Source organism: Macrotis lagotis, chromosome 2, assembly GCF_037893015.1.
Source record: "Macrotis lagotis isolate mMagLag1 chromosome 2, bilby.v1.9.chrom.fasta, whole genome shotgun sequence".
NCBI classification, from domain to species: Eukaryota; Metazoa; Chordata; class Mammalia; order Peramelemorphia; family Peramelidae; genus Macrotis; species Macrotis lagotis.
The window spans coordinates 189,651,361-189,667,596 of NC_133659.1; the positions used below are offsets into that span (position 1 = coordinate 189,651,361).

The following is a 16,236-nucleotide window of genomic DNA, read 5'->3' on the forward strand; positions in this document are numbered from 1 at the left end:
CGCGTAGTAGGGGATCAGGCGGCAGCTTTGGCACTACATTGTATAAGTGCATGGGAGTTGGGGCCAGCTCAACTGGCCTTTAAGGGATGGTGAAGAAGGAGAGGGGAGTCTGAGGCAAAGCAGCAGAGCTGGGAGAGCTCCTCAAGTGGGCAGTGAGAGGCAAGGGGTCGGAAAACACACCTGGGTTCTCCTGCAGGCAGCTAGGTGGTAGGGTGCACTGTGTCTGGAATTAGGAGGATCTGGGTTCAAATGTAGCTCCAGATAGTTGCTACTTGTGTGACCCTGAGCAAGCTCAACCTCTGTCTCAGTTTCATCAATTGTAAAATGGGGATCACAATACTATCCTCATCTCAGGGCTATTGTGAGGACCAAACCAGATAATAGTTGTAAAAGGAGCATCCAAGACACAGTAAGCGCTATGTAAATGTTGGCTATTTTTATTTCTCCCTCTGATCCATGATCACTTAAGCTCTCTGGGCTTCATTTTTCTCTTTAAGACATTGAATTAGTGGGGCGGCTAGGTGGCACAGCGGATTGAGCACCGGCTCTGAAGTCAGGAGTACCGGAGTTCAAATCCTCAAATCCTGGAAAAAAGTAACTAATAATAGTATGTGGCTATCAGATAATTGCCTAGCTGTGTGGCCTTGGGCAAGCCACTTAACCCCATTGCCTTGCAAAAAAAAAACAACTAAAAAAATTAAAAAAAAAGACATTGAACTAGATGATGTTTTATATCTCTCCCATCTTTAAATTTAAGGTCCTAAGACCCCTCAGTATAGCCCCAAACAAAATCTGACATAGTTCAGTAAAGGTAATAATAATAATAATAATATGAAACACTATTGCTATGACTCTGAATAAGTCCCTTCACCCTGTTTATCTCAGTTTCCTAATCTAGAAAATAAATTGGAGAAGGAAGTGGCAAACCACTTCAGTATCTTTGCCAAGAAAACCCCAAATGGGGTCTCCCAAGAATTGGATATGACTAAACAAAATATAAAATTAACCTGATTGTGAAATACCTTGAATGTCTGGAATACAAAGGAATCTAGACTTTACTCTGGAGGCAATAGGGATCCACTGAAGATTTTTCAAAGAGGGGAAGCATAAGCACTTTTTATGAATAACAAAGATTATTCTGGCAAGGGAATGCTGAAAAAGTGGAATTGACTTAGATATTGGATATATTAGATATGAGATTTCTGGATTGGATATGGATCAGAGATATGGAAGAGTCAGAAGTAACCCAGTGGTTTTAGCCATAAGAGTCAAATATAATGAGTTTACATTGTGGCATATTCAGTTTGAGCTTCTAGTAGGAAATTCAGGTAGAGCTATCCTGTTAGAAAAACATATCTGGAGCTTAGGAGAAAGGGCAAGGATGAAGATAACAGATTTGGGAGCCATCTGCAGAAAGACAATAGTTTAAGTTAGTCAACAGTTATTAAATATTGTATGCTAAATGCTGAGAATACAGAGGAAAGGTCAAAACAGACCCCTTTCTCTAGGGCAGCTAGGATAGAGCAACAGCCTTGTAGTCAGGAGGACCTGAGTTAAAATCTGGCCTCAGACACTTAATAATTACCTAGCTGTGTGATATTGGGTAAATCACTTAACTTCCTTGCCTTGCAAAACCAGACAAAAAAAAAGACCCTTTTCTCAGGAAACTCAAAGTCTGATAGTGGAAACAACTCAAAATTATGCACACTCAAAATACAAACAGTATAAATGAGGTTCAGAAGGAAGGCATAACATTAAAGGGCATAATGAATAACCTTGCATAGGTGAAATTTTAACTGACTCAAAGGAAGCCAGAGAATACAGTAGGCAAAGGTGAAGAAAGAGAATGTTCTAGGTATAAGGGATACCAATGAAAATGCCACAAGTCACAGAGATTGTTTTGTATGAGCTACAGTAGGAAAGACAGTGTCCCTGCATCACAGAGAACAGAAGGGAACAGTGGAAAACTGGAAAGGTAGGAAGAGACCAGGGTATAAAGGATTGTAAAAGCTTAACAGAACATTTTATATTTGATTGTGAAGGTGATGGTGAACCACTGGAGTTTCCTGAATGGGGATGTTGGTGACATGGTTAGATCTCAGCTTTATTATGTCATTGTGATAACTGGGGACATGAATGAGATTTTTAAGGGAGAGAAAGCAGAGAGAAAAGAAGAGCCAAGAATTTATCTTTGAGGGAGGGAATAAGAATAAAAAATAAGGGAAGAAATTGGAAAAGGGTCATAATGGTGTAGTTTCTGAATGCAAGAGTGGAAAAAAGTAACTAATAATAGTATGTGGCTATCAGTATCTAAAGGTCCATAAGGTCAGAAAGAGTCATCCTTGACTGAACAATAACATAAGGATCAAAAGCTACACAAAGGTCAAGGAGAATAAGAATTGAAAACAGGATTTTAGAGTTGGTAATGAAGAAGTAATTCGTGACCTTAGAAGAGTTTCAGCAGAGGAAGGAGTAGGTGGTTATGAAGCATCATCAGGTACAGGCAACTTTTTTTTTTTTTTTAGGTTTTTGCAAGGCAAACGGGGTTAAGCGGCTTGTCCAAGGCCACACAGCTAGGTAATTATTCAGTGTCTGAGACTGGATTTGAACCCAGGTACTCCTGACTCCAAGGCCGGTGCTTTATCCACCAGGCCACCTAGCTGCCCCTACAGGCAACTTTTTTTAAAAAAAAATATGTGTTGACGTATACATACCTGTTAATTGAGGTTAGTGGACTACTTGAGCTCAAGAGTTCTGAGCTGAAGTGTGCCAAAACTGACTAGTTGATTGTAAGAATGAAATGTGAGCTAACCCAGAACAGAAACAAAGTGAGTCAGGGCTCCTAGACAGATCAGTAGTTAGGATTGGGTCTTGAAGTTCAACTGTACTTTTGGCCAGGGTGAGATTGGAAGCTCCTGTCTCTTTCCACCAAAACAAAACAAAACAAAACAAAGTGCTTTTCAACAGCATTGTTTCTGTTGTCTTCCTAGCCAGAAGACTATGAGAAAGTGTCTCTGTAGCACTGTTGTGCATGAAGAGAAAACAAGAGACTCCTCCTTTAGTGTGCTTTGACTGAGACTGTGGATAATTGAAACTAAACTAGGAAAATTCTTTTACCCAGATCCATTCTTCCAATTTCTCTGGTTGATCTTTGGAGGGGAAGGTGGAAAACAGAGAATTTGAACTTCTCTCCCAGCAATCTCCACATCTGTTACCTCTGTGATAGGAATTCATATTATACTACTACCACCCCCAGTTAAATTTTGAACTGGAAGGAGGATATCCTATACTCTGGTCCTAACACCTAGATCAGACTTTACTATGATAAGTTACTGGACAAGTTGGTTCTCCCTGAAGTCCAGTGTCCCATTTGTCAGTGTACTAAGACCACCTTTTCTACCTGCTTTCCTTCACTCCCCCATAACCTAACCCCCAAAACAAAGTCTGTAAGCAGAGCATAGTTATTTACAAAGCTTTATTCCAGCTAGAGAGGAGAGCAGGCCCATTGGCAGGATAGGGAAAAGGGAACAAGGATAACAGAGCAGATCGAGGGTGAGGGGAACTTTGTCCCATCCCTACCCAGAACAAATACATATCCCTCATACATAGGCTAGGTTGCATTCCTGGCATCAAAGCTAAAAAAAACAAACACAATTCCCCCCAGACCATCTCAGGGTGAGGGGAAGGGCTCCCAGGGATTCGAACTTCTGGGTCCCCATCAGAAGTGGTAGGAATGGAGGCAATTTCCAAAAAGTAAAGAGGGACACTTGGGCCCCATGCCCTGGGGTAAGCTAACTAAGGGGAAAGGGTTTAACAAGGGTCTTTCAAGAGGAAAGATGGTGAGCTCCTGAAATCAGAAGATCAGGGAGTTTTCATATCCCCTTAATTCTCCCCCACTCTGGGCTTAGGGCCCTGCCCTGTAGGTCTCCTATGCCTAAGAAGGGGATTCCAAGAAATAGAAATGGTAAAGATTCAAATATTGAGTCCAGTGCCTTGGAATCTTTAAAATGAGGCATGGGCCAAGAACCTCACCTCCTCAACTGGGGGGGGGGGATCAGGGAGTAGGATGGATGATAAGGGTGGGTACTGGGCAATGTCTGGGGGCCCTGGGCATCAGCAAAGGAACAGGCAAACAAGCAAACACATAGACTAGCCTCGGTCTTCTAGGTATCAGAAGCTGCAGCCTTGGCAGGTGAGAGGTAGGGGGTAGAGAGTGGGAAACAGTGCTGTTCCCCCATCTTCCTCCCTCTTTAAGGGGCTAGGATTGTTGGTGGAAGGAGAAAACAGCATTCAAGGGTGTTTATGTGCCAGGGACAGGAGGATGCTGGGTCCCCTCACCAGGTTCTGCAAGATAAGGAAGAACTGGTTCAATATCCAGCCCTTTCTCTGAGCTTGCTCTGTGTCCACCCCAAACCAGATCCTCAATCAGTTCCTGTCACCCAATTCCAAGCCCATAGATGGCCTCTTTGCCTGAGTTTCACCTCATCAATGCCTCCTCCAGTGCCCTTTGTCTCTCACCATTGTGCACAGACTTTTTTCCCTCTTCCTTGCCTTCCTTGCCATCCTTCTGGGGCTCATCCAAAGGGGGTGGACGCTCCCAAGGTCCCTCCAGGCCCTGGCCACAAGAAGTGGGCTGCCCAGCTATTGGATTTGAGATAGTAGAGTATAAGGAGGAATAGAGGCAATGAGATCCATTTATCCATCTTACCTTTTCTCCAGCCCATTCTGCCTCCTCATTGTATATATGATATATATGTGCCCTAATTCTCTCTGCCTCTTTTTTTCTTTTATCACCATCTGTCTCTCTCTTCTAGTCCAGTTTAATATTTGTACCTTGACAAATTAGTCCCCTTCTGGCCTATTCCCTAAATTTCCCTGAAGAAAGGTAGACTTCCCTCCCTATCCCATATTCTATTTTTTTCACTGTTTTTGAGGGGAGGGAAGAGAGAACTGAGCCCCCTCCAAACAATTCATCTTCCATTTCTAGACTATTGGGTTCTCTCTCTCTCTCTCTCTCTCTCTCTCTCTCTCTCTCTCTCTCTCTCTCTCTCTTTCCTTACCTCTAGCTAATGAATGCAAGAGATTAATTAGGGAGCACGAATGAGATTCTGTCACACTCCTTCCCACTTACCCAAGAAAAAGGAGATAATCAAATATTTACCTTCTTACCTGGGACATTAGTGCTTCTTCATTCCCATGCTCAAATGGGAACGTAAACCTTAAAATGCTGTATAAATGCTGGCTAGTAATATTACTTTTCTGTTTGACAGGCTCTATGGTAATAATGCTTAAAATGCAGCAGAAGGGTAGAAAGTTAGATACTATAAACGTGGCAAGGAACCAAGAGAGTGAATAAACATCACTATTCTAAGAAACTTTCTGCATAAGACTTATCCCCTGTTCAGAATTCCTTTGTGGGGTCAGAGATTCATTCTGAGGTGTTTCTCTGGGCCTAGAAAACTTTCCAATGGGGGATCTTTCTAGGTCTAGAGTAGTCCCTTGACTGGTTCTTAAGGGTTGGGAAGGGTGTCTAAATCTAAATAGTAGGTACTTAGTAAATATTTGCTGCCTTACTGATTCCTAAACATAGGAGAGGAAGAGGATGGGAATCAAATACTTCAATTCTCCATTCAGACACAAGAGGGCACCATTCCCCTCACCATAGGGCAACGATTCAGATTCCTGAATCACCTTTGAGTTTGGGGAAAGACTTGGGACAACAGCCCAGAATCAGTGGAAACTTGCGAACTCATCTCTTACTGTCCTATTTTTCTAGACTGAACTGCATCCATACTCTATGGTTAAAAGCTCTCAGGGAAGGGACCTCTCCAGCATCCTCAATCCTATGTCTCCTACCTTTACCTGGGGGGAAAAAACCTTCCTAATTCTAACCTTAAACCCTCCCTGTGGCAGTTTATTCCTCTTGTCCCAGTCTTAGAGGCAATCACAACATTTAAAGACAGAAAATATCCTAGAGAAGATCTTCTGAATGAACTGGATTAGAATTAGAACCTGTTACCCTTCCTCATTTTAAAAGCTTAGATTTGGAATATTTCCCAAAGGCAGTGAGGCTATCTTCCCTCCCCCTCCCCTCCCCCCATAATTTTGAAACAATTCATAAATGTAAGAGAAACTTTGAGCTGGAAAGGAGCTGCTCAGGGCCCAACAATCTCAGCCCTTCTAACTCACCAGGTTCATTTCTGCCCTTGACAACCTCTGCCTGGCTGGAGTCATCTTCCTCTTCTTCCTCCTCCTCCTCTTCCTCCTCCTCTTCTTCCTCTCCCTGACAACCTCGGCTTCCCTGTTCACCTTCTTCTTCTTCATCAGAAGTTTGATTCTCACTCAGGTTGCTGATGGACTGCAGGTGTGATTCAGCAATGCGCTGGACAGCTGGCACAAAGAAGGCATCATGGGTCATCTATGCCCATGTGGTCACATAGGACCAGATGGAAGAATGAACCAAAGAATTTGCCCCCGAATTAGGGCTATGGGAAACCGACATTTCTTACTCGTGAGATAGAGAACGTCACCCATTTTTCTTGTGCCTCCTTCCTTGGAAGGGTCAGGGTAGCTTTCAGCACAAACTGAAAATAGTATGGCAGGGGCTGATGGGTGAGGCCTGGTTGTATATGGTCAGCTGTACACATGGTTAGCTCTGAGATGGTTTCTGGCCCCCAGCATCCTGGCAAAAAGGAAGCTCCCCCCAAATACCTTGTGCCAGGCCATCAGAGCCCAGGCAAAACCAAGTGGGCAGAGTATTGAATCAATGTTCTCTGGCCAGGAAGCCAGCAGCCAACATGGCCTGTGATTCATTTGGAAAGTGGGCCATGTTCTGAAGCCAGAGTGACAATGGACAGAGAGGAAACGCCCAGGCTGTCCCTCCCCCACAAGGACCTAGAGGTACCTGGGCAAAGGATTTTTTTCTAGAGGACAATATGCCAGTGTCACAGATACTTCTCACTACTCTCCCCCCCCCCACTGCCAAGGTTGGGCATGTGCTGGTTCAGAATCACTTCTTTTTTTTTCTGGTAGAAGAGACCAATAATAGTCTGAACCCCTGAACATCCTGTCCTATAGTCATATGATCATAGATATAGAATTGGAAGGTACATCAGAGGGCATCTAGTTCAACTCCTTCATTTTCCAAATAAGGGAACAAAGGCAAAGGGAAATTAAATGACTTGCCCAAGGTCATATAAGTAATAAATGTCAGAGGTTGAATTTGAACCCAGGTCTTCTCTAAAGCTCTATAATCTGGCATGCAATTAACCTTGGGAATGTGCATCCCACCCACTCTGATAGATGCTTTTCATTCCATGGCTCTGTCATTGATTATCTTTGATACTAGTTCAGGTGTATACCATTCCAGCTACCCCTGGTGAATTTTGACTGTCCCCTCCAGGCATCATAGGGTGCTCACAGTCATGGAAGGAGGGTAATACCAAGATGTACTAAGGTAGACAGAGTGTCCAGGGACCCAGAAAGTTTCCAGCCCATCCCCCGCTGGCTTGACCCACATCCCCTCCTTCCCAGCTCCCTCTGCATTGACCTAGAAAGCAGAAGTCATTACAGGCCTCAATTGGATAGAGCTGACAAACAGCAGGCTGGGCACAATCCTCACCAACAGGAACAGCACAGGCATAGTTCCATCTACCCCAAGCCAGGCCTACAGTCAGGGAGGAGCCCAACTAGGAGTTATTCTATCTTGGACCATTTGGGGAGAGAAGTAGAGAAATAAACAGAAATTTTAAGGACATTTGGGGAGATGAAATGTCTGAGAGAGTGGGAAAAGAGCTAAAGGGACACCAGGGTAGAGGGAAGGGGAATGGCTAGAAAATACTGGGAGGGAGTAGGGAAGATACTGGGGGATAGAAGGAGAGGAGGTAAAATCTCAGATAACTTAGCATTTCAACATTAAATGAGCTTTAAGGAAAGGAAATGGAGGGTAAGATACAAATGAAGTAGCCTTCCTAGGGGAGTCCACAGCTCAGGTATTTCTTCAGTAGGACAGGTCCAGCTTCTTGCCTTCTTCCATCCCAACCTCCACTTCTTGGGCACACCCTCTCTCCTCTCTGATCACCAGGTTGGCACAGTGCCCCAGCAGGGAAGGCCCGGGGGGGCCTATCCTGGCTGAAAATGTTGCCTGCTGAGCCTGGGAGCTGAGCAGTCCTGGCTTCTGCCAGCTCCCTGGATGGCAACAGTACCTCCATTGTCTGCCCACTGGTCCCACCCCCAATGGCCCCTCCACCTCCTTCCCTCCACACCCTGGGAGACCCAGGCCTTCACTACAGCCTGCCTGATTTTCTGAAAGTTAGAGATGCAATAAAAAACATCATAAATCCCTCCACCCTTGTCCTTGATCTCTTGCTCCTGGAGGCTTGCATCAACTCTTAAAACCCGAAGCTTCTGTATCTTGGTTCTCCTTGTGTCCCTGAAGGTTTCATGAACTTAGACCAACCCCTTTCCCTCTTTCCAAATGTCTCCCTCTTTTTCGGCTCTCTTTTTAATATCCTCCTTTCTTGTCCCCTTTTCTTCCTTGTCCCCTTCAAATCATCCTCTCTCTCTCTCACAGCTTCTACCTAGCCTCAATTCTTCACCAGTGTCTTTCCACCTGCCTTCCAGTTTCTCATATCTCACTTTCTAGTGGACCCCAGACCCTGACCAAGAAGATAAATTAAAAATAATACTAATAATTACAACATACCTTTACATAGCTTTTACTATGTGAACATGAGAGTAAAAGCAGAGGAAGGGCACAAAGTAGTTCAGGGAAGTGGAGAGGGGAAGGGAAAACTTAGCAAAGTTCTTGGAGAAAGGTGGGAGAATTTAGGAGTTGAGATGGGCATAGGAGTCAGTAAAAGATGTGTTCTGATGTAAAAGAAAGGATAGTATTGGGGGTACCCAGGATAAAAGGGGCCCTGGGAGAGAGGAGGCTGAGGTATTCCTTCATCCCTCAAATCAAGAACTCTGAAATGAATCTAAGGAGAAGAATCTCAGAGCTTGTGAGGTGTGAGCAGAACCTGTAAGAACAAGAAGTGTGTGTTTGAGGTGGGGGTGGGGGTTAGAGGGAGCTCCCAAGTAGTGTGAACATTCTGTGCTCATGCTAGACTTTGGCTTCCTTTCGGTTTCCTCCTCCCATTTCTCCTCTTCCCCTGCCTATATCCAACTAGGTCCTTCTCTCCATGTCCCTCCCTCCTTTTAAATCAGGACTGCTCCTTCCCAGTTCTTTCTGTGCTGCCCTCCCTTCAACCAGTTGCCAGTGTTTAGCCTGAAACACCTGGGGTGTCCCGGTCGCCTGACCCCAGGAGGGGAACATTCCCTGGGCAACGTGAGTCCCCACTGAGAGGAACAAGGCTGCCTTTACCCCTCCTCCTCTGGCAGATTTAGCCAAGTCAGATGCCTTTACCTAAGAGAAAGTAAAGAGGGGGGTAGGGCTGGACCAGAAGGTCCACTGAATCATAGAGTACCCTTTCAGGCTCTCTTGAGGTCATCTCCCTTAGTCTTCAGGAACCTCTCCCCAAGCCTACTAAAGGATTTTATTTTATTTTATTCTATTCTTTCTGGACAGGAAAAATGCAATGACATTACTATTCTATCTTAGGACCTCTGTAAATCCTCATGGATTTCCCCACATTTATTTACATTCTTTGCTCTAGTTTCAACTTTCTTGTTCTGGGGAAGTATCAGCATCCTTCCCTCTTCTTCAGATTGAAATGTTGAGAGTCAGGAGATGAGAAAAGGGATAACCCAGGAGCCTGGTAATAGGAGTCAGTTACCTATGACTAATTAGGCTACAGTTCTAGCTTCCTCCTCCCTCTACTCCCAAGCTGGATGCACCTCTTGACCTTGACCGGCAAGCAATTCTAGTTAAAGTTACCCCCACCCCAGGAGCTCTCATTACACTCTTTCTGACCTGGGGAAGGAAAGGAGACTGAAGGGGAAGGATTCAGGAAGAGCTTCAGGCAGGAGAGGAGAAGAGAAGGGCCTTAAAGTACTTAGCCCAACATAGTGCTCAGAAGGGGATGAAGTGGGGACAAAGACCAAGAGTTGATGGCTAGAAGAGATTTCCTTCTCCCTCCTTCCATAAATACATATGTGTGTGTGTGTATCTGTGTCTGTGTGTGTATGTAGGTACACACATAACTATTTGGAAAATGTTCAACACAAAAACAGTGATAGATTCAGTATATGTAGATCTTTGCAAACACATGGAAAAGGAAAAGAGGAAGACATTGGTAATTGTAGAGTTTACCTCTCTTTTAGAGGAAGCAAGGAGGACCTGTCACTTTCCTCTCCCTAAATCTATGAAGATTAGGATGGTGGTAAATCAGAAACTGGTTGAACATACAAAGTGGGTCAAAAGTTGGATCAATTTTTAAAAGTTTGGACAATAGGATATTTAGCAGGAAGAAACTTTAGAGCATTTTAGACAATCTCCACTCCAGACTCCCCTCCCCTCCCCCCAACTAATTTTAAAAAGAGGTAACTGACTGTGGAGGAGGGGAAGTGACTTTGTCCAAGATCATAATCTCTTAGTTACTAACAGAACCAAGTGTTCCAATTCTCAGTCAGGTAGGAAGACAAAGATTTGGAGTTCAAACCCAAGTCTTTGCCTTCAAATTGAGTTTCCTTCTATTTATACCACATTGTTTCTTTCTTTAGGAAAGCCACAAAAGTGCTTTGTAAACATTGGGGCCCTATAAAAAAGACCCAGAGGCATTTGTTTGGGTTCTATCGCTATCGCTTCTTTTCATGCTAATCGGAAAAACTAAATTTGAGAAGGGATGAAGACTGTAGAAGAAAACTGTCCATTTCAGAGATGCTTCCCATAAAGGTTTCTTTTGCCCTCTCTAGTCCATCCTTCACACACACAGTCATGAAACTGATATTCCTAAAACACAGCTCTGACCATATCATTCTCTGGGTCCAGATAGGATAAAATACCAACTCTCCTGTTTGACATTTTAAACCCTTTGAGTTTTAGCATTTGGGCTCCAGCCTATCTTTCTTATTTTTTTAGTTTAATTTTTTTATTTTTTTTGCTACTTTTTTTCTATCACTGTCACTTTCTACTGATTCCCTATCCCACTCCCACTCTAGTACCCTCCCTTGTAACCAACAAGTACTATCAAGAAAGATAAATCAACATTTTTCTTTCTGGTCTGATCATACAATGCTTTCTTTAAGCACTCTTAGTTCCAATCGATCGGTCCTATTTGCTGTTGCTCAGTATAGCTATTTTCTATTCCATGCCTATACCTTTGCCTAGCCCATCAATGGCTACAACTCGTTGCTTCATCTTTGTCTCTTGGTAATCTTACCTTTTTTCAAGAAGACCTTTCCTGATTCTACAAAGTTCAGAATTACCTTGTATTTCTTGGTTTATATTTTGTATCTATGTATATACATGTTGATTCCCTTCCATAAAAAGGAATCTCCTTGAGGTAAGGGACAATTTCATTTTTGTTTTTGTATCTCTAGCACATCATTAGGTCTGGCAAATATTGTTCAATTTGATTCCCTCCATCCCTACTCTTAGCTTAGAGTCATGTACAGATGGATGATTAAGTAGTACCTTTCAGAGAAGGGGGAGTGTAGGCACAAGGGTTGGGTCTCTTGGTCTTGAGGTGGTGCCCCTCACCAGAAGATCTCTGCCAGAAGGAAAGTTTGGGGTTAACAGAGCAAAGTTATTCTCCCCTATCCTCTTCTCCCCCTCCCATAACCACTTGGCTCCCTTATTCATGCCCACCCTTTCTCTTTCTCAAGAATTCTTTCCTTCTTGGTTCTTCCATAGTACCCAGGCTAGATGCCAAGAAGCTGGGTGAATTGTCCCTGATGTCACAGATTGTGATGGGGTTATGCTAGCCTTTAAGGGTGGCTTATGGAGTTGCTCATCTTGGTCACTGATGCCTCTAGAAAAGGGGGAAGTTAATAATGAGAGATTCAGTGGTACCCTGGAACCAACAGTGACCTTGTAAAACACTTGCCTATTGGCACTGCCTTCAACTTTGGAGGCCCCACCCTATGTCCTGGACCAGATCCTGTTTAGAGTAGAGGAGGTAGAATGAGTTCAGAGAGGTGAGAACTATGGGATCTCTGAATTTTATTTCTGTTCTCTGGGCCCATTTCCTCTTCTGTAAAAATGAGGGCACTAGACTACATCAGGACTCCTTAACTGATTTTTTTGTGTCATGGACTGTTGAGAATTCAGTAAAGCCAACAAATCCCTTCTAGGAATAATGATTTTTATTATTGAGGAAAATATTAATTTAAAAATACACTAAATGTAAATAAAGAGGCAAAATTCTCCCATCTAACTTCAAAGACCCCCTGAAATCTAGCATCCACTATAGATGCCAGATTAAGAACCACTGGACTAAATGATCTCTAAGATTCCTTCTAGCTCAGTCTATCTGTAGGTCAAGAACAGATACAAATAACTTGGGAATGAGATGGAAACTCATGTGCAAATTTATTTTCTGAGTCAGCATCTTAGCCACTTTCTTAATAGGGTATACCAAAAGGACATACTACTTTTTGTATAAAGTAGATATTTTTTGTTTATTTGTTTGTTTTTGGCAAGTCAATGGGGTTGAGTAACTTGCCCAAGGTCACACAGCTAGGTAATTATTAAGTGTCTGATACTGGATTTGAACTCAGGTCCTCTGGACTCCAGGGCTGGTGCTCTAACCACTGCACCACTTAGCTACTCCTACAGTAGATGTTTAATAAATATTTGTTGAATTAAATCAAATTGGTTGAATTGACCTAGGTGACCCCATCTGTTTATAATTTCTCTGGGAAACTCTCACCTGATAAGGGGAAGCCTCTTCCTCTGGAACCAGATCATCACCAGACAGGGGTGGGGGGGAAAAGACATTAGAATAAATTTTATTGTCCCCAAACTGTAGTGAAGAACCATAAGACAGTAGTTAGAGAAACAAGGTTAGGATTCCTTCTACCTATTAATGGGACTAGGGCTGATAGTAAGGACCTCAGATATCCAAGCTTCTAGACTACTCCAACTCTTTAGCTTCCATCTACCAAAACATTTTTTAGGACTTCTGGATAAGGAGGTAAACATCCCCCAGAAATAAGTGGACTGACTGAATAGGTGGGGGCTAAGGGACATGCAGAATCCAAGGATGGAGAGAGTCAAGGAGAGTAGAGCAGATAGTAGTGGTTAGGGGCAATATTAGGATGGGGACCTAAAAGATTGTTTGCCTATTGGCAACCAGGGGAAATAGCAATGTCTGAATCTCACATTCATTTGAAGAGACCTCACCTGGAGAAGAGTGCTCTGAAACACGGAACAACATAGCAGGGGTTGGTCTCCGGCGGCGGATCTGCAGAAATAGAAAACGGGTGCCAGGATGATGAATGCAGCTGATACTCTGTTTTGACCCAAACATCTACCAGGAGAGAGTAATCTGGATTCCCTAGGGACCAATTCAAGTGACCATCTACAGAGATATCCTTCTCAATCCTGGATCACAGACAAACTTGGAGAAATTTGATGTTTCCTCAGAGTCTTTGAGGAAGTCAGAGGGGAAGCATATCTGAATCTGACTTCAGTTGCCAGGTCTGTGCTATTCAGGGGAAGATACCCTTATGTTCTACTTGGCACTGTCCTCCTGTAGGTCAATTCAAGGGCTCCTAGGGAAACCCAATCCACCTGCGGAGATGAGGTAGAGGAGATGGGCTCTGCAATCATATTTAGCATTACACCAGATTCCTAGGTGCCTAGATTTATACCCTAGTTTTTTCTGCAGAGTCTCTCTCTCATAAAGCCCCTCTCAATCCCACCCTGATTGCCTCTATACCATTCATCCTCCCCCTTTGTTCCAGTACCCCTCCCCCTCTAGCAGACCTCCTTTCTCTGTATATGCAGTCTTGCTGGGTCTGGGAAACCTGTGGAGGGTCTCTCTCTCTGTCCAAGGACCCCTTAATAGGGCTAGACGCTGATGTAGGACTCCAAGTGAACAAATCTGACTCCCTAAGAGGGCTGGGAGTAAAAGGCACCCTCTGGGTACTCATGCCATGCCAAGAAGGCAGTGGTTTTAGCCCCTGAGCTGCTTCCAGTGCCTGAGATCCAAAAGTGGAGACGTCAATTAATTAGGTCCCCTCGGTGGACTCCAGGGAAATTCACAAAGAGAACCAGGTGAGAGATCCAACAATTATCTCCCCCATGCCAGATTACCAACCCTTCCCCCAGTCTTTCTTCCACCAGGAAAAAAAAAAGTGCTGCTTAGCTACATGGACATTCCCCCCCAGCCCCCCCTAAAACGAGACCACCTATATGAAAATGAATTTTAGATGGTAAATTGATACATAAATTTAAGGGATTATTGTTATTGTTATCATTGTCCTTAGTCCCTCTCCCAACCTACTTAAATTGTTTCTTTAGAGCTGGGATTCTCACTTTTTTTGCTCTTCTTCAGAATCAGCTACATTCCTGCAGCAGGTGATAAAGTTGCCATTCTTGACTGGTCAAAAAGAGACCAGACTTCCCCCCTCACCAGTCCATCCCCCTGTGACCCTTTGGGGCAGCTTTAAGTTCCAGGGACAGTCTCCAGAATGCTGAGCTGTTTTTCTCTAGAGTTGGGCGTGGGGTTAGCTTCATTTCAACAAACAATATTTTGAAACAATCTGGGGGAAGGGTCCTGGTTGTTATGTAGTCAGGGCTGCAGCGTGTTTCTTTTTGCAGTGGGGGGAAGGGGAGAAGCATTTCTCACAGCCCTACAAGAGGACTCTAAGGATCCCAGGGGAATCAAGTACCTCAGCTCCAAAGGAGATGATGAATGGGACCAGTATGAGGAATGGTAAACTAGAAAGGGGCAAGGTACTTGGAGAAGGAGAATACAAGAAGTGGGTCTTCAGGGTATAGGAATAATGGGATCAGTGTTGGGGTCACTCGGGAAAGGAGCATAGCTTTGCTAATGTCCTTTTAGTCTAGCAGATCTCAGAAAGGAGGCAGAATTGCTGTGGGGAAGGAATGAAGACAATATATATGTGTGATGGAGCAGATTAGAGAAGGTTAGAAAGCTCCCTGGGTGATACATTCATGGCTTGACCCACAAGTGCCGAGTACCCCGGCTGCCAGGCTCTCCAGGGCTCTCACTGAAAGGACTAGGGGAGAGGAGGGGGAACTGGTGCCCCAGAAAAAAAGTTGACCAACTCTCCAGCTAAGTTTAAGAGCTTCAGTTCCCTCCCCCCATTCCCATGGTAACAATCCCCTGGAGAGTAGGAGCCCCTCTCAATCCCACTCCGATTACCTCTATATCATCCATCCTCCCCCTTTGCCCCAGTACCCCTCCCCCTCTAGCAGGCAGGAGTCCAATCTGGTATTTGGTGGGAAGCACAGGTATCCTAGGGAAGGGGAAGAGAAAGCCAAGGAGAATGTTAGAAGGGAGGTGGGTGCCTCCTGGGGCAAAGAGGAGAGGGTAGAGTTAGATTTAGGTGACCACAGTGACAGTCAGTGCCCTCCGAGCCCACTGTGCCCACTTCTCTGCTTACCATCTCCACCTGGCGAGGGTCTAGTTGACTCGGAGGCGCAGGCACGGAGAACTGAATCTTCTTTCGGTCTTTGGGGTCCATGGTGGGGACTGGAAGCCTGAGGGGGATGGCTCTCCTCTTGCCTCCGTGGTCCGGGGAACCGGAGGAGCCTGTGGGTCCCGAGCCGTTCTTCTCCTCCTGGGGCTCTGCTCCCCCGCTCGCCTCCCTCCTTTTCCTTCCCCTCTCCCCTCCCCTTCTCTCCCCTCCCCTTCCCCTCAGAGGGTGCGGTGACAGGCAGGCAACGTGTGGAGGAGGACTGTTCACGCACAGATAAAAATACAGTACTGAGCCATGGGGAATGAGGATTTGCAGGCTTTTTTTTTTTCTTCTCACTCTCTGTCTCTTCTGTGTCTATGTGTCTCTCACTCTCTCTGCTCTGGATCTCCCCGTCTCTGTGTGGAGTGAAGGAGGGAGGGAGGGAGAGTGTGTGTGTGTGTGTGTGTGTGTGTGTGTGTGTGTGTGTGTGTGTGAGAGAGAGAGAGAGAGAGAGAGAGAGAGAGAGAGAGAGTAAGAGTGTGTCTCTCTGTTTGCTGGTCCCTCCTGCCCACTCCCTCGGGCACTGGTCTCAGGTTCACATCCCAACCCCCTAGGCTTAGAACTGGCAACCTAGGTAGTTTCAGAGAGGGTGTTTAGAAAGGTGACCAATGAGAAGAGAACTGTGTTCTCTTTGGTACTGGAAGG

At 44.7% G+C, this 16,236-nt stretch overlaps 1 protein-coding gene across 1 annotated transcript; it reads right to left on the reverse strand.

The window, feature by feature from the left end:
* Window positions 1–3,441: 3,441 nt before the first annotated feature.
* Window positions 3,442–15,742, reverse strand: PPP1R1B (protein phosphatase 1 regulatory inhibitor subunit 1B). The gene is made up of 7 exons (XM_074224036.1): window positions 15,517–15,742; window positions 13,286–13,346; window positions 12,813–12,835; window positions 11,576–11,651; window positions 6,190–6,390; window positions 4,519–4,641; window positions 3,442–4,344 (listed from the first exon to the last, which is right to left on the reverse strand). The coding sequence occupies exons 1-7, from the start codon at window positions 15,595–15,597 to the stop codon at window positions 4,301–4,303; spliced, it is 609 nt and encodes a 202-aa protein (XP_074080137.1). The 5' UTR covers window positions 15,598–15,742; the 3' UTR covers window positions 3,442–4,300.
* Window positions 15,743–16,236: the final 494 nt, after the last annotated feature.